At 52.0% G+C, this 18,523-nt stretch overlaps 1 protein-coding gene across 1 annotated transcript in view; it reads left to right on the top strand.

Moving 5' to 3' along the window:
• Nucleotides 1-1,407: 1,407 nt before the first annotated feature.
• Nucleotides 1,408-18,523, top strand: part of TUNAR (TCL1 upstream neural differentiation-associated RNA) — a 54,483-nt gene continuing 37,367 nt past the window's right edge. Inside the window, exon 1 of the mRNA XM_060401464.1 lies at nucleotides 1,408-1,619. Within this exon, the coding sequence (XP_060257447.1) occupies nucleotides 1,608-1,619 (12 nt within the window). The 5' untranslated portion in view covers nucleotides 1,408-1,607. The remainder of the gene's footprint in view (nucleotides 1,620-18,523) is intronic.

An 18,523-nucleotide genomic window follows, 5' to 3' on the forward strand; every position in this document is an offset into this window, starting at 1 on the left:
ACTGCCAACACCGAGCTTGGTTTGAACAGCACGAAGCTGTTCCCGACATCTGACATCCTGGGTCATCTGTTGGGCGTTAAGGAAGGAGGAGCTGAAAGCAGCGAGCTGAGTGACCCGGGCTTCCAAGAGGAAGAGACAGTCAGCGCAGCGCAGGAGCAGAAATCCAGGAAGGAGGGAGAGAGACCAGAGGAAGGAGGAGGCTCCTCCTCCGCCGGCGTCCCCCAGGTCCCCAAGTATGCCACGTGGGTGGAAGCGTGTCGCACACACCCACGCGCCCACTGCCACAGTCCTCGCGTGCCCGGCCCGGCCCTTGTCTGAGCGCCTTCGGGCACCGGGTCTCCACGGGCCACGTCGCCGCCACCTGCTGCTGCAGCCCTAGCAAGGGGAAGGCGCATCTCCGCGGCGCCCCCCTCCCCATCCGCCCCAGCTCGGTGCGGGCCTTCCCCCACCCCGCATCCTCCAGTGCCGGGCTGTGGACGTCTTCCCCGGGGCCCCCTCCCCAGCGCAGAAGGGGACGCGGAGGGAGGAGCTCCGGCCGCGGCCACCCGCCCCCCCCGCACCGCCCCCCCCGCACCCGGGAGCTCCTATCCCCTCCCCTCCCCTCCCCTCCCCTCCCCTCCCCTCCCCTTCCCTCCCCTCCCCTCCCCTTCGCTCGGTTGCCGCAGCCCCGCTAGTCGCGCGCGTCAGCATGGGCTCCCCGGAGCGAGTCGCTAAGTAACGGGGGCTGGCTCCGCAGACCCCGGGCCGGGGAAACCCGCGCGCGCGTCGTCAGCAGCGGCGCCGCGGGGCGGGGGCGGGGGGCGCACGGGCCCTCCCCCATCCGGGCCTGCGGACCGGGGCTGGCACGCCGCCCGCCTCCCCGGCTCCCTTAAACCCGCGCGGCCGGTCGCCGCCGAGGTGCCCCTCCCCTGCAGGGACCTCGACGCCGCCAGCCCTTCCCTCCTTCCCAGCCGGTGCGCACAGTTCCGCGCGCGGCAGATTGGGCACCCCGCGGCCGCGATCGCCGTCGTCGCCGGTAAGCCGCTCTCGGGGACCTGGGCCGGGGTGGGGAAGCGAGATGGAGGGGGTGGGGGGGAACGGCCGCCGGACCGGCCATGTGCTAAAGTTTCTGGGGCTCCGTGCCCCACCGGGCGGGCGCGCAGAGCCGGGCGCAGCGGCGCGGTGGGTGGGGCAGCGCGGTCCTGCCGGGCGCCCGCCGCCCCCGGACCCGCGGGGCGCAGCTCTGCGCGCACTCACGCTCTCTCTTCCTCTCTTTCCCTCCGCGCCGCCTCCCCGAGGTCCTCCTGCCGAGCCCCGCGCGGGGCATGAGGAGCCCCGGGGCGCCGCCCGGAGAGAACCCGGCTGCGCGCACACCTCGCCAGCGGCGGACGGGGACATGAGCCGCGCGCACGGGGTCCGGCGCCGGGCGGCCAGCCCCAGCAGGCGGCGGCCAGCGGATCGGCGGTGCCCGGGAGAATGAGGCGGGAGCCGGCGGCCGCCTCCTGGTTCTCCACCTCGTCTTCCTCTTCCTCCTCCTCCTCTTCGCCTTCCTTCGGCTTGGGCGCCCCGGGCTCCGGCCGGGCTGTGGCTCTGCTGCGTGCCCCGCGCGCCCCCCCGCCCGCCTCCGGATGCGCTGCTCGGTAAGCCAGGCCCTCCGCCACCGGAACAAAGCCCCTTTGCCGCGGACCCCGGAGGCTGCCTCTGAGCCCCTGCCTGGCCCCCACTCGCCCAGAGCCTGCCCGCGGCGCTTCCGATTGAACCCCTGTATTCTCCCATTCCCCAAGCCTTGCCTGGAGGCCGAACACTGTCGGGCTGCATTCGAGACCTGGTGCCTCCCTGGGCCATCAGGGAGGTGGATACGGGCTTGACACGCAGGCAGGAGACCTGTTTGGTCGAGATAATGACATAGGCAACCTGGGTTCAGTCTCATCATTTGTGGGAAGGAGACGACTCATATATAGTGACCTGGAAAAGGGTGTCCAGGCTGTGCAAGGCAGGGAGCCTCCAAACCACCCGAGGAAGTGGGTTCCCCTTCTTCTCTGGCTCCGATGAGGAAACTGAGGCCCAGGGAGGTTGATGACTTAGTCAAGGTCACAGGGCCAGGAAGTGCAAACCAGGGAGACCACAGATTGACAACCAGGGAGCTCTTTCCCCCGCTCCCTGGAGAGCTGATCCGTTTGTAACAAACACACCTGTCCCAGCACTTCCGCTACCTGCTTTTGTCTGGAGTTGCTGCGCCTGTGTGAAAATGCTTGTGCTGATGAGTATCTGCTCGGATGCCATAAATCGCTGGTGGCATGTATGTTTTTATCCCTCCCTTCCTCATGCAACTGCTCAGCCTTAATGTGAATTGTTACGTGCTCGGCCACTTCTGTTCAGGTGGGAGGAAGAGATGTTCCCCTGGGTGCTCTCTTTCTTTTATTCTTTTTTCTCCCAGACCACTTAAAGGAGAAAAAGGTGGGCATTGGGATCCTCCTGTGTGCTGCTTCTGCGCTGCGTGTGCCTAGCACATGCTTGGCCTCAGAACTGAGTTCTGAACCTTTCTAAAGGGTGAGGGCTCATCAAGGCTCTTGCCCCTGGTTGTGTAAGTCTTGGAGATGGTTACTTAACTGGCTGATCCCAGATGGCCACTGTGTAGGAATCAGCCCTGTTGGAAATTTCATCTTGGCTCATGTTTGCCAACCCTCCTTGTCAGCAGAACTTCCCACAGCTCAATCCAGAAGAAAAGGAGAGGGGGCTTTCATGTAGATTGGAAGCCTTTGCTTGCTCCCAGCTCTCCGGTTTTGCCGCTCTTAACTGTCTGCTTAAGTGCACTTAGAGCGACCCTCAAGGGGGAAGCCACACAGAGTCGTTTGGTCCTCATCTGAATGCCTTGTTTAATTGGTTGAGTCAGCAAGTGTTAGACTTAGTTGTCTACAGGACTTGGAGGGTCCTGGTGTCAGGGCAGGGAAGGGCCATCGGTTTCCCTGATAGTGAAATGTCAAGAGTTACACTGGGTGAACCCTCAGATCCCTTCCAATGAAATGATTCTTCAAGTGGGAGAAGGGTGGGTCACAGGCCAGAGCTGAGGTGTGTGAGCTAGTCAGACACATACATTTGGATGGATAGCTCCACACTGAATAGGTTGTTGATCTCCAAGAGCAGGACGTAGTGCCCGAGGGAGCTGCAAAATTCAGGTTGCATCCACAGGAGGTGAAGCCCGGGCCGTGCTTTAGTGGATTATTTATTGGGCTAAAGCGTGATAGCTGTCAAACGTCCCAAGGTGCCAGATTGGGGTTACGGGGCAGGTTAGGCATTGCATTTGGAGAGATGACATTGATCTCTAAGAACTGATGAAATACAGCACATTAGCTGGATGTCCAGCCGGCTTGAAAGCGGCCAGCTGGTGAGCCTGCCTGTTCTTTCCAGAAGGAATCCATCGTAGTTGCAAGGTAAAACCTTCTCCGACTAACCCAGTAATGCCAGGAAATAAAGTGATTTTTAGACGCTCTTCTCTGCACTGTTTGCTGATTGTATTAGCGAATGGTGGCGCTTGCCTCAGCAGGTATTCAGAGGGTTTGTCCCATGAAACGGGCCACAAGGCTGTTTAGACCTTGACTTAGTCTTTGCCTGTTGATTACAGCTAAATTCATCAACTTGACCTATGGGCTCTTAATGGAGTTGTCATAGGTCTTTTAAAGATCTGGATTAATGAACCTTTTAAAGTGTTACTGAATCTCCAATGAAGCAGGCATGTCCCATCTTTTTCCCCAGACACTAAGCTCCCAGTGGGTTTTATGACTGTTTGTTGTTCACAGAACCAGAGCAGAGCTTTTATTTTTGACAAGCTCGCAGGGTCTGTGAATGGCAAGTAATGCATCTTGTGTGGGCATATTAATCTCCCAACGTTGTGTGTTTTAGCGCCTCATGTCTAACGGGTGAGGTTTTGAATAAAAATGAATGCAGAGAAACAATTTTCATGAAGTTCCTTTTGAAAATGATAATGTAATTATGAGAGAACAGTTTTTGTGTCATATATCATGCTGTTGCTACCCAAAGCCGAGTTTCACAGGAAAATGTTACCCTTGTTCCTCATCTATAGTTTTTAATTCATCAGTTCTCTCTGTTTTTGCTCTTTTTTTTTTTTTTTTTAACCTTCCTGGTGGGAAAGTGTGCGATTGAGAACAAAATCTCCATTTTCGATTCTGCTTTGTCTTAAACCCACTTCTTTTCTGGAAAATCTCTAAAGCGGACCTCTTCCATACCATACCTATAATGGCCTCATGTTCAAATATATTTCAGTGCCTCCTGTTTCTGTTGAGAGGGCAGGAGGGGTCTTATCACAAATGAATGACAAGATGTTTCCTCATGAGTGTCCCATTTCTAGCTGGAGTGTTTAGACCAGGAACTCTTGATTGGGGCTGACTAGCCCCTGCCTTGTGAGAACCCAGTTTGGACACTGTGGTACTTGTACAGGGTTAAGGAGGTACACAGGTACTTATGGGGCGGGGCGGGGGTGTCTAGAGAAAAGAAACATCTTCCAGAGGCCAGAAGACCTGGGAATTATTTTCGACTCTGATAATTGGCTTTGTGACCTTGGACGAGTCGTCCCCATTCTTGGGGTCTTCATTTACGTCTGTGCCGTGAGCTTGTATGTTTATGTGTCTCTGTGTCCCTGGGCATGTGTGTATATTAGTGCCAGGAGGTCCTCTTCAACTCTTAAGCCCAAAGAGTCCTCAGAATCTAGATGCAGCTGGTTATTAATAGCTCCAGAATGCTCTGTGCTTTAAGGTTACATAACGTTTCCTATTAAACATCCGTATAAACAGTAAAGAATGGGCCATTACAAACAATCGTCTTGATTATCCTAAGGGGGAGCACTACCCTGAGTATGTGATGAAACAACTTTTCATCTCAAAAACAGTGATGCCAGTTTCCCCATCAGGGCGCCTTGCAGGGTGGAGTCTCGGCACGCATCTGAGAGGGCTGAGCCAGGACCCTCTCTAGGGTCCCTGTGCCAGGAGCTGCAGGAGCCCTTACGTAATTTGGGCCCACGGAGTATGAGAAATGTCACTTCCAACTGTATAGCTTGAGGTCCAGGGGCTGTGGAGGTTTCTCCGTAGTCTTTTCAGGCTGTTCCTGGAAGGTAAGAGGGTAAGTGTGTAATTACCGTTTGCAGTTGTTTTGAAAATGGAAAGTACTTTAATTAGAGCCTTGAATTCAGCTGAAGCTGAGAAATGGTGAGAAGTTTGTCGATTTGGCAGTGGTGTTTTTGCTGGGTTCCCTGGGCAGGCTGGCTTGTCACACTTAAGCAGTCTGCGGTCAGAGGTCAGCATTCCTAGCGAAGCTGCAATTGTTGTCAGATAAAGAGGGTGGAAGAAGGGAACCACCAGTCTTTACACATTTAATCCTCCCGACTCTGCTGCAGAGTAGATCTTATGAACCCCTGTTCTAGATTCAGAGCCCGAACTCAGAGAGCTGCAGTGTGTCACTCAGGGTCACAGTTGTGGAATGGCAGAAAAAAGCACGATTTCAAGGGCTGGGGTTGAAAACACACCCCCGCCCTTGCCCCTCAGACTTCATTTCCATGGGTGCTGCAGTGTGTCTGGAAACCAAATTGTGTTTTTCTTGTCGAATTTCTAAATAGCACCATGGCACAGAGAGAGCATGAAGCTCTGATGTAGGTAACGTGGGTGGTGGTGGGGAGCTATCCAGTTCTTGAAAAGACTTCTGCATTCAGGACGTCGAGTTTCTTTGAACTCTGTGTCGAATGTATTAGATTCAAAAGATCATTAGAAGTAAGTCAAGTATTACCCTATCAAGGTTAGAGTTGGTGGTTCTTTGGAGAAAGCTAAAACAACTCTGTAGATCCCATGTCACCCTGGGAGCGATCACAGGCTGACACGTGGGATATTTTGAAAGGCAGTGCCAGCCTGCGCCTCACAAAAAGGGACACAGACTAAAAGTTATGTAACAGAAGCTTCCGAAATGAGTATGACTCCGGTTCCAGGATGCCACACGGGTTAATCCTCCCCCACACGACAAAGGAGAGAAGGAAGTAGGAGGAACATGTAAAGACCCACCTCCAGCTCTTAAGAATTTCCAGGGCTTGGAGGAGGGAATGTCAGTTTCAGGAACTTTTCAAGCCCTGGAATAGAGATTCAGTCGTAGCCAAAACTTGGTGGAGCCTGCAGAAGCCCACCCACGTTAGTGTAGCTGTTGCCGTCTTTGCTGATAGCTCCACAGATCTGGAAGAGTGTCATCCATACTCAGGACAGGAGACTCCAGAATCCTGTCTGCAACGCACAAGTTTAAACAGATGCTAAAGGGAGCTCGTTGAAATCACCCATCCTTACATGCTAGCAATGATACTCAAGCTGACTGTCTTCACCAGCAGTTTAAATTCCTTTCAGCACCGATTCTGGCCTTGCCTACATCAGAGCAAGTGATGTCTTAACAAAAAGGACCCTCCCTCCATCTCCTCTGGATTCCTAAATGGCTTATATGCCAAGAGCATCGAGATTTGTGGTAGGTGATTAATGAGAAAAAAGCAGACAGAATGAGTTGAAAAACTCAATTGTGATTCATCTGTCATCGGTAAAGTACCAAAATGTCTTAGCAGCCAGCACAGTGTTTTTGATTTGGTGAACTAGAAATTACATGGCTTGTCCCCAGTGAGACCCATAGAGACCCACAGACCCATCCTGGGTATGGATGACACTCTTCCAGATCTGTGGAGCTATCAGCAAAGATGGCAAGGTTTTACCCAAACCTTGAGTGAACAGATTCCTGGTAGCTTCAGTTCTGGGCCCGATTTTCAGTATGTGGTTCTTCAATGACAGAGAATACAAAAGTGGCACTACAGAGGCTTTGGAGGGTGAGGCAAGAAGGCAGTAAAGTCCCTGGCCTCTGATTGGTGATTCCTACGAACAGTTATTTGGGGCCAGTAAGTAGAAATGATTTAACATCCATTTCCAGCATCGAGAATCACAGAATAAATTTACTAAAGAATTCTAGATGTCTCATGCCATCTTCATATGTGGCTTGTGATAAGTGTCAATGAAATCTTACATGGGGTTAAAAAGCCTGCACCTTTGTAAACCCTTCTGGTAGACTTTGAGGACTTGTCTTAGTATTTGCTAGGCTGAATGCTTCTGCACTCAGCATCGTTGAAACCAGAATCACAGGTCAGATAGGCTGTTGGGGAGGGTCTGTGTATTCTCACTTGCTTCAGTTTCTTAATAAACTGTGATGAGCCACTCTGTATGCCTCATTTAGCACCTCCAAGCAGAAGCACACATAAGGAATGCCCAGGGCTTCCTGTTTTTTCATCATCCCAGCTTTTGAGCCTGTATCTGCTAATATAGTCTGGGAGCCTGACCAAGACTGTCTCATTCTGCCACAGATAAGGCACACAAGTCACATGGGCCTCAACATGCACCCCCTTCCCCATTGAAAGATTCTTGATTTTTTTTTAAATTCAGAAGATAGATGATAATGACAGTCACCATCTTTTAATGATTGATATTAAAAAGTCTTTTTTTAAATAAAGTGAATGTGCCTTGAGAGCATCGTGCCTAAACTGGAAACAGTTTATGAGCCCATGTTCCTATTAACTTGGTGAGAGGGCTGTAATGAAAACTTCTAAGAGAGTTAGCCTGGCTTTGCAGTGCTAGAACTCTAAAGATAGACATGGAAGCTTGCATTCTCCACCTGGAAGGCAGAAGTGGAAGGATAAACTTGTTCACTGTAAGGGAAGGCTGAGGCTTTTCACAATTTTACCGAGATAACATGGGTCCGAAAATCTCTGCAGATGCTGAGGTTGCTTCTCCATGAGGTCTGGTTGTCCTTGGCCTGCTCCAGGACATCCCTGTGGAGTTGGAGAGCTGCCCTGTCCATCTGTCCAGGAGTGTTGCCATCTCTTCCATCCTGTGTGCCTCTCTGGTCCTGCTTGATCACTGAGATCCGCCCCCATCACTCTCCCATTGGACAGGTGTTGATCATCAATGGCTGAACAAAAATCTGTTGTACACCAGCTCTGTCTAGGCACTGCTGGGCATTGGGGCCAAACTGATAGACGATGGATAGCTGGAGTATATCTGTGCATGGCTCCTGTGAGCCTGGGAGGGCACCCCTGCCCATCTGCAGTGGAGCAAGGAGGCCAGGGAGGAGGGCCCAGCCTGGGAGTCAGGGGGACTACTTGTCGGCCTGGCTCCCCCTCTCATCTCACCTGGGCCCTAGGGTACAAGCCTCCATCCCACTCTGACTCTCCACTGGCTGTTAGGTTCAAGGATTGAGTCATAACGTAGGGTTTTTACCAAGTGGGATACAGTGGGGCCACTTCCATGAAAGCATCTGGGGAGCTTACTAAAATACAGATTCCTGGGTCTTGTTGTGCACCTACTGAGTCAGAACCTCAGAGGGTAGGGGCCCAGAATCTGTATTTTTAGCACCCTCCTGGTAATTCTTAGCTCAGGAGCAATAAGCAAGTGAGAACCCCTGGCTCTTGCAGGTGGTTGATCACTCATGCCCCTTCCTGCCCCCAAACACCTAGAATACTGCACCCGACTCATACTGACCTGTCTCTCCACCTCCACCCCGGCTGCTCTTATCTCTCTCACAACCTTTTGTTTTCCTCCCCCGCCACCCTCGGCAGTTTGCTTTCCAGCCGCCGCACCGCCAGAGGGAGCCTCTAAAGGATCCTGGTCTTCTCTGCTGGGAGCTCGCCAGTGTCCCCGAGAGCACTGACAGGGGCTGTCTCCAGGGCCCTGCACGACTTCGCCTGCCCCGCCCCTTGCTTCTCCCCTTCTAGCCGCACACTGGCTTCCATGCTTTTCCTGAAACCCTCACAACTGCCTGCAGCCCTGTTACTCTCCAGGAGCCCACGGGACCTGGGGGCTGGAGGATAAGGGGGCTCAGCAGGTGGGGAGCGGCCCTGATGAGCTGCCATGCTCCGTGCCCCCATGGCTTTGAAACCTTGTCCAGGTGATGCTGTCATGCTCACGGGGCCAGTCTCAGCTTCCAGGCCCTCCGCCACATACGCATTGTTTTAGGAGCAGCCCTTTAACTCAGAGCACCATATTATAGGGTGATTCATCCCTGATGGGGTCATCAAAGTGGGTCTGGAGTTCTCTTCCAGAGGAATTTTTCTAAAAAGACCCTGATTCCATTCCTTCCACTGGGTGAGATGTTTCTTCAGCCACAGTTAATCCTGGGGTGGGGGCTTGCTGTCCCTCCTTCTCTTCCTTCCAGAAACATGCCCAGAGCACCAGCTATGTCCAGGCACCATTGCAGGTCCCCCATAAATGAGAGACGCAGTGGCTCTGGCGTCTGCTTGCTTTTATCTCTGGCACTGGCTCTTGCTTTCATGCAGATGGAACAGTGAGGCCTGGGCTGGAGTCCTCTGGCTTCCATCTTCCACCAAGGAAGAGGTGGAAGGTTTATCAGAGTGGCTTTCTTGGGGCCTGCATGAAGCAAACCACACTCAGAAATATTGTGTGCTGAGTAGGAGGGAGAGATGGACCACTTCGTAAGATTTGTCTCCAAGCAGAGCTGAGTGCATGACCTGTTATAGAGATGGAAGATATAAAGATGATCTTAGATGGGTTAACACACAATGTTAATTCAGGGTCCCTTGAAGCCAGTCTGTGGCAGTATATCGCTTGAAGAAGGCCATGCAAACCTCAGACCCTTCTGGGTCCTGCCCACAGTAGGCGCTTTTCCTTGAATCTTGCAGAAGGAAGCATGTTCACTCTTAGCATCCATCTTGCACATTCCTGCAGTGGACACAGGGACCAGGCCGTCACTAAGAGCCCATCAGGAAGGATGGTGTGGGGATGGAGCCTGGCAAGATGCTCTTTGTCTTCAGTGGACTCAGAGACCGTTGGGGAAACGTGTGACTATCTATAGCTAATTAGAGTGGTTGATGTGCACTGTGAAGGCAGAGGTGGGTTTAGATGGGGGAGGGTGGGGGCCATTTGCCATGAGTCTTGAGAGACAAGTAGGGATTTGTCAAGCAAAGACGAAGCCCAGAGGCATACCAGGCAGGAGGGAAGAGAAGAGCAACAGTGCAGAGGCTGGGCCATTGCAGGTAGATGAGCAGGTGATGCAAGGCTGTAGCATCAGGCTGCAGGAGCACAGGTGAGTCAGTCCTGGCCCCATGGGAGTGTGTCTGGAAGACTGGGTCTCACAGGTGATGGGAGCCATGGGAAGTGCTTGAGCAAGGGTGTGGCTTTTAACAAGATAGCTGGTGATCCTGTTTCACGCTTCCTTGATAAAGTCTACATTACAGTGAAGGTGTGTAGAACACACAGATGTATAAAAAGAAGACATTGTCTCTGTGGAATGAGTGTGACTGTCTGGATGAGTGTGACTGTGACCTGCACCCTGCTACTGCTGTGTATCTGTTGAGGGATAGATACAGTCTGGCCCCACTACCCAGACCCCAGCTCCACCGACCCTGCTGGACTCTGAGGGAGAGCGAGGTAGCCGCTAGCTGCGGCACTCGCTGCCCAGCCATTGTGGCCTCCAGCCAACAGGAAATGGAGCGGGCAGTGTCCCAGCCTGATTCACTGAGCCATGGGTCTCCCCGCGACTCTGCAAGTGCATTCAGGCTGCTCCTGGCCTAAAAACGATGCTCCCAGACCTACATCCACAGCTGAGAGAATCCAGGGTGTGTGTTTGCCGGCCGGCCTCCCTGAGCTCCCTCCGGTGTTGGACTCGATGCATGGGAAATGGGTCAGTGTCAAGAACCCAAGCCTGTGCCGATCTAATCGTTAGCCTTGAAATTGGCATCCTTGGCAGGACGGATGACTTCTGCAGAGCTGGTGGAGTGGGCACAAGGCAGAGGGTCCCAGGGGTCACTAGTGAATGTGTTTATGCCACTTCTATCCTCCACCTTCTTGTTGCTAAGAGAAGGAGAGGGAAATACAGAGCATGTCCTGTAGGCCAGCGGGCAAATTCTTAGCTGTTTCTGGGGAGTTTGGCCCTGGAAAAAGAGCCTTCCCTAGGGCAGGCTGACTGCCAGATCATGCCAAGGGCAGAGCATCATGGGCATTTTGAAGAACTGCTGTCCACTGGCAGGCTCACTGTCTGGGAATTTGGGCTGGGGGAAGGGACACAGCTCCACCCTCTTAAAGGCCCCATTTGTAGGTCAAGAAATAGAGACCTAGAGAGGTGAAGCAACTGGCCCAAGGTCACACAGTGGGACTGGAGCCCAGCAGGGCATCAAATCAGTCTGGAGCCGGTCATGATCTTTGAAGTTGGCCAGTGCCCAGGGTTGGCGCAAGTCCACTTGGAAATGGACAGTTTGTACTCGCGCTGCTTTGCCCCCAACCAGTCAGGAAGGATGTGGCCTTCTCCTTGCTCGTTTGCCTTTCCTCTTGGAAGCCAGGCCCAGAGTCAGGGTTCTGGGCAACCCCAGTTGGAGGGGGCAGGGAGTGACCCCCTAGGTCTCTGGCCCTTTTGTGGTTCATTGCAGTTCTGCAGCTTGTGTGGATATGTGACTCGAGAGAATGGTATCAGAGCAAATTAGAATGCTTCTCAGGATCTGGGCATGCGTAGCACTGAGGCTGCGGTCTGTTTGGAGCTCGGGGTATCTGGAAAAGCCCCATCAGTCATCCAGGAAAGCCTGCCACCCAGATTCTCCAAGTTCCTTGGATGTACCTGAGTTTAGTCCAAAGCACCCTTGGTATCCCCATCAGTGTCTCTGTTCCTGCAAGTCCAGCACCATGGACAGAGCTCGCTTAGCGTTGGAGTGACTCCAGGCCTCTTGGGGCTGAGTGAGGGGTGCTGCTTGGAAAGGGACTTGTTTGATGAGCTTCTGTAGCAACCTGGCTTTCCCGGCTGTGTTTTGCCTTATCAAGTAGGTGCTCCCAAATGCGTGAGAGCTGATTGATGGCAGTACTGCCGGCTGATTTCACAACAGTAAAACCTTCAAGGCTTTATTAGGCAGATATATAAGTACAGTTCCCGTTCATAAAATACATCCGTCACAGCCCTCAGGAACGTGAAGGAATTGTTTGCAAACTTTCCCAGGTTATTACCCCCAAACTTGTTTGAATATATGTATTAGATAAATAATCTTGGGAGGCCCGTGTGTTACGGCAGTTTGGGACAGAAGTAATCTACCTGCTGGCAAGTGTCACAGGTTTCACTGCCTTATTTATACTTATTTTTAACGAAAGAAGAGAGCAGAGCTAAAAAATATTATCCTCTTGTGGAGGGAGGCTAAATGTTTTGGAAAATGTCTGAGTGCCATGCAGATAGGCAGGGTGATTATTTTGAAGATGTTTTGAGTGTCTGACTTTAGTTCCTCTGCTTTTCTGGTCAAGAACACAGCCCCTCCCAGATGGGAATGGCAGTTCTTCAATGAGATTTTTTTAAGTGCCTTTTACAAAACTTTATTATTTATGGCTGTGCCGGTCTTCATTGCTGCACGCGGGCTTTCTCTAGTTGAGGTGAGTGGGGGTGATTCTCTAGTTTGGTGCTCAGGCTTCTCACTGGTGTGGCTTGTCTTGTTGCAGAGCAGAGGCTTTAGGAGGGTGGCCCAGTGGTTGTGGAGTACAGGCTTAGTGATCCCATGGCATGTGAGATCTTCCCGGATCAGGAATGGAACCCGTGTCCCCTGCATTGGCGGGCAGATTCTTCACCATCGGACCACCGGGGAAGTCCCATCAATGAAAATTTTGATTACTGGCCCAGCCTCTTCCGGGGGGAATGCGTGTTTTAGTTGAACCTGTTTTCGGAGTCAAGCCATGCAGAATCTGAGTCACAGTGTGTTCAGTTTGCCTTAGTCCGTCAAGCCCTGTTTCTCTTCTGTACAATGGTTGTAATAACAATGATAATCATAGCTTTTACATACTAGGTGCTTAGTCTTGGTGGAGACTGCTAAATGTCTTTCCATGGACTATTTAATCTGAGCAACAGCTCAAGAAAGCAGTTACTTTTATCATTCCCATTTTACAGATGGGGAAACTAAGGCTTAGAGATTGCTGCCTATAAAACATCTCCAGATAGTGGCTTTTTAAACTTTATTTTTGCTCAGGAGTCTAGGGGCCACCTGGGCTCAGCTAGATGGTTCTTGCTGAAGGCCTCATGTAAGATTGCAGTCAGGCTGTGACTATGGCTGGAATCATCCAGAAGCTTCCTCGCTTCCATGCATGGCACTGGGCCTGGAGCATGCACACAGCCTGGGGGTGTGGGGGAGGGAGCTGGCACAGCTGAGGCTCCTTGGATCTCTGGGCAGTCTCTCCACATGGTCTGTCCAGCTAGGCAGGCTAGGTCAGCTGGGACTTCCTACAGTGGCTCAGGGCTCCAGTGCGCATGTCCCAAGAGGGCACCCAGGGGTGGGAGGGCTGTCTGTATCTACCTTTTATGGTCTTGGAACTCACACAGCATCACTTCTGGCATAAGCTGTCCCTTAGAAGCAAATCACTAAGGTTGTCCACATCGGGGCCCCCGTTGAAGGGAATTATATTGAGGAATTTGAGACACGTTTTAAGCCACGGTGGAGAGCTTGGGTGGCTTGTACAGGTGGTGGTCTGTGGTCGGTGGCTGAGTAGGGTGTGACTCAGGCAATCAGACCCTGAGCACATCTGGTCATTCCGCTGATATTTACAAACACTGACCACCTTGCTTTGCGGGAAACTGGAGCTCCCTAAAGCCCTGTACCCTCCTGTCCGCCTTCCAGGCATCTTCCCTGAAGAAGCACACAAAGCTGCTAAGAGTCTGATGTCTGCTCGTTGGTTCAGAGATGCGCTGGTGCAGACCACGTGTCATCACCCCTCCTCACCACCTCTTTCATCCCCTTGCCTCCCTCCTCTGCACCCAGGCCTCCTGCTCATTTTCACCTGCCCTTTTGCCTCCATGGGCCTTTCCACCTCAAAAAGTATTAAAAGTTGTATCTCATGATTGAATTAATGTCACGAGGAATACTTTTGTATTATGTATTGTAACATTTTCTTCTAAGTACAAAGTGTATTTTTTTTTTTCCTTCTCACTTTAAAAGAGATGGAAACATGTTCATGGGTCCTCAGCCCTGTGCTCGCTGCATCTCGTGGAGAAGTCAGACCTCCCTGCACCTCCTTCCCTGCCTCCTTTCTCTCCCGACCCCCGCCCTCCCATTGCTCCGTGTCCTCTCCTCTCTTCTTCCCCAGCCTGCACTGCTTCTCAGCTGACTCTGCAGGCCGTTCTCCTGCCTTGGACCATGATGCCCTAGGTTCTTGTCTTACATCCTCTGGGCTGGAACCAGGACTGAGAACAGAACGTTTCCGATGGCTCTGGGCCGCCTCTTTCACCTGGTCCTTCACTGGGGATGGGCCTTGCTTGTGAGAAGGGACTTAGGCAGGGGCTTCTTCCCCATAAGCCCACGAGCAGTCACCCCTGTCTGGTTCTGGTTTCGGGCTCTCTCACTTCTTGTTTTCCTGGAAGATTTAGAGAGGTAACAGCACAGACAGATGAGTTCTCTCAGGGCTGTTCCCGGGGAAGTCCTGTGTCTTAACTGGCACATGGCGTGGCAGGAATTAGACACCCCACCCCTATAAGCAGGCTTATAATTATCCTTCCATCCACCCAGAGACTTTTCATTGAGCAGCTGCTCTGTCCCAATAGGACTCACCCAGTGTCTGCCCTCATGGAACCCAGAGGGGTAGAAAGACAGAAAAATCAACACGTGGATTATTATAAGCCCTAGGAGATGGTGGATAAGGAATCGGCCTGTCATGGAGATCAAAACAAGAAGTGCAGTCTAGCCTCACAAAGGAGAAATAGTCACGGAAAAACCATCAGCTGTCAGAACCCTCCCTTCCACCTGTCAGGAGCCTGGGGTCTCCCTTCGCCCTGTCGGGAGCCTGAGGTCTCACCATCTGGCACACCCCTCCTGCTCTCATCTCTCAACTCTGGCTTTCTCTTCTGTTCCTCTGAGCTTGTGGCTCAGTCGTGGTCATCCCCAAGTGGCAGCCTCAGCCCTATATCTGCATGACCTCACAACTCACCCCTCTCCTTGGGGGCCTAGATTCCCAGGAGAGAAGCTGAGTAGCCTGGCTTTCGGGTGCAAGGCTTCTGGTCTAAGCACCTGTGGCTGGGCCGCTGGAGTCACATGGCAGGGAGAGCTGACTGTCCTTACATGTAACTGGGATGATTCCCCAGGAAGCGCATGCGGAGGGGAGGTTTCACTTCCCCATTTCATGGTGTAGGGTTGCAGTTGCTAGCCTTTTGATGTCCGCAGGTGGGCAAATTTGTTTAATCAAGGGATCAGCATGAGATTGCCAAATTCTGATCTGCTCTCTGTTAGCATTCTCAGTTGATGAATACTAAGGGAAAAAATAGGAAGACTCTACTATTGGTATTTCCAAACAGTATTTATTTTTCACTAATTCACTTAATTAAATCTAATTAATTAACCAATCAACACATTCTTTTTGTTGCTAAGATCTTGGTCTCCTTAATGCCCGTGGGTCCCCCTGGTCTGTGGACTCACACTGGGGACCCACGGGCATTAAGGAGCCTGTAGAGGTCACTTGAAAGTGAAAAAAAGTGAAAGTGTTCGTCACTCAGTTGTGTCTGACTCTTTACGACCCCATGGACTATAACCTGCCAGTCTCTTTTGTCCATGGAACTCTCCAGGCAAGAATACTAGAGTGGGGTGCCATTCCTTTCTCCAGATCTTTCCGACCCAGGGACTGAACTTGCCTCTCCTGCATTGCAGGCAGATTCTTTACCATTGAGCTACCAGGGAAGCCTCCGAGGTCACTTAATGATAGTGACATGTGCTGGCACTGGGCTCAGAGCCTGACATGCACTGTTTAATTCCGAGCCTCCCGGAGTCATTGTTATTGCCTCCACCTTGTGCGGTGGAGAAAATGAAGCTCAAAGCCTTGTCCGGAGTGGCACAGATGGCACAAAAAGGAGTGAGATTTGATTCTAGGTATTGACTCCTTAAAAAGGGTCTTTCTGGGTGAAGGTGACGGACGGTCCCGTCTATAACAGAGGGAAGCGTGTGATATGGGTGAGCTAACATGATGAACACGCTGCTCAGAGACTAACAGAGCTGCCCTGGAAATCTCCGCAAAGAGGTGTTTCCTTAGTCAGCCCCTGAAGGATGAGAAGGAAGCACTGGCCCGAGGAAGGAAGCATGCTCCTCAGGTGGGGGATGGACGCAGGAATGTGGACGCAGGTCTGGGAGAGCACAGAGAACCTTGACAGTCAGAGCCGGCCCAGCGTGGAGTGCACAAAAGTGACACCAACTAGTCTGTGATTTAGAAGGACAGCCCAATTGGTAACGTGGAGGTGGAAGCAACGTTTGCAAACGAGAAATCCTTGCTGGAAAACACTTTTAAATAGAGCAAATGTTTTCAGCATGCAGAGACACTCAAATGAGTCAACTGATTTTTGAAAATGCATTCTGGTGAGAGAGCTATACTGAGTTTCACTTCCCTAGAGGGCAGCCTTGAGAGTAGCGTCGACTTTGAACATTAAATTCCCTTCTTGGAGAAAACCACTGGCTTTTAGAACAACTTCCACTTTGTTCCATCTTGTTGTTACTGTTGTGTTGCTAAGTTGGGCCTGACTCTTGCGACCCCATGGACTGCAGCACTCCAGGCTTCCCTGTCCTTTGCTGTCTCCTGGAGTTTGCTCAAGTTCATGTCCATTGAGTCGGTAATGCCATCGAACCATCTCATGCTCTGACTCTCCCTTCTGCCCTCATTCTTTCGCAGCATCAGGGTGTTTTCCAGTGAGTCAGCTCTTCAAATCAGGTGGCCAAAGTATTGGAGCTTCAGCTTCAACAGCAGTCTTTTCAGTGCATATTCAGGGTTGATTTCCTTTAGGATTGACTGGTTTGATCTCCTTGCTGTCCAAGGGACTCTCAAGAGTCTTCTCTAGCAGTTTGAAAGCATCAATTCTTTGGCATTCAGCCTTCTTTATGGTCCAGCTCTCACATCTATACATGATTACTGGAAAAAACATAGCTTTGACTATACGGACCTTTGTCAACGAGGTGATGTCTCTGCTTTTTAAACCTATGTCTAGGTTTGTCATAGCTCTCCCATGAAAGTCTTGTAATTCATACAACCATTTTGTTCATAAAGCCAATCTCGGGCCTGGTTGAATTTTGCAGCTCTGTGGGTGGATGGGTGGTGCTTAATGGCCTGAAATGACAGATGATGAAAAAGGCTCAGACTGCCTTGGGAGCATGCCCAGAGGGTCACACGGGTGGAGCAGGAGTGTGGACCAGGGTCTCTGTACTGCCAGGTCTTACCCCACGGACGACTTCCTACCGTGCTCACAGCCCTGTGATTCTGCACAGCACCTGCACGTGGGCGGGGCTTTTTGATCTGGCTGCTCCTTTGTCCCGTGTCCTTGCTGAGTGCTTAGTTTCCTGGACTGTAGTAACAATAACACAAGCTAGATGGCTTAAAATGACAGAAATGCATTCTGGAGGCCAGAAGTGGAATCGCGGTGTCAGCAGGGCCACGCTCTCTTTGAAGATTTTAGAGGAAAACCTTTGCCTCTTGCAGGCTTCTCGTGATTGCTGGCAGTCCTTGGTGGTGTTTGGCCTATAGCTGTATCGTTCCAGTGTCTGCCCCCATCCCATGACGTTCTCCCTGTGTACCGAGTGTCCCTGTACCAAACGTTCTCTTTTCTCTTATAAAGACACCAGGCTTTGGCTTTAAACCCATCCTAACCAGTATAGGGGCTTCCCTGGTGGCTCCAGTGGTAAAGAATCCGCCTGCCAATGCAGGAGACGCAGGTTCGATTCCTGAGTCAGGAAGATCCCCTGGAGAAGGAAATGGCAACCTGCTCCAGTATTTTTGATTGGAGAACCCCATGGCCAGAGGAGCCTGGTGGGCTACAGCCCAGGGGGTGGCAAAGAGTGGGACACGACTCAGTGACTAAGCAACACCGGTCCAGTGTGGCCTCATCCTAACCTGAGTACGTCTCCAAAGACCCAAATCAGGTCACAGGTACTGGTGGTCAGAACTTGAACTTGTTTTGTTGAATTGTATCTTTGGGGGGAACAAAATACAATCCATCTTCTGAGAGACTGCCTGGGTGGCGGGGTCTCTAGTGGACCATGTCTTCAACCAGAAGGTTCTATGAGTAGTCACTTATCTCTGGCCCAAGGGGGTCTCACCTGCCCCCTTCTCAGGTTGACTTGGCACATACTCCTGGAGAGTCCTCTGGCTTCTGAGTTAGGATGGGGCAAGAAGTCAGCTGCTGCCAGCTTACAGCTCACGGGGACAGGTTGTGCCTTTTGGGCATCTGTTTGGGATGCTGCCAAAGCCTGGATGTGGTGAGTGGGTGGCAGCGTGGGCACGCGGTGTATTGGAGGATGCAGGGTGGCCCGGCTGGCTTGAGCATCCTTCTTCAGGGCACTAGACGGCACCTGGTGCTTGCTCGGTCTGGGTATCATTCTGACTTTAGGGAGACCAAGGGGCAGCTGTGTCTGGGGAGGTGGCTCAGACCTTCGAGCTAGTCTGGTTCTTTCCCCACCAGTTCACAGACATCTTCAGGGCAGGGGCTTCTATTTTCCCTCCAGCACAGCTTTGGATGCGTGGGAACTGCC

The sequence above is a fragment of the Ovis aries genome, chromosome 18, assembly GCF_016772045.2.
Source record: "Ovis aries strain OAR_USU_Benz2616 breed Rambouillet chromosome 18, ARS-UI_Ramb_v3.0, whole genome shotgun sequence".
Taxonomy (NCBI): domain Eukaryota; kingdom Metazoa; phylum Chordata; class Mammalia; order Artiodactyla; family Bovidae; genus Ovis; species Ovis aries.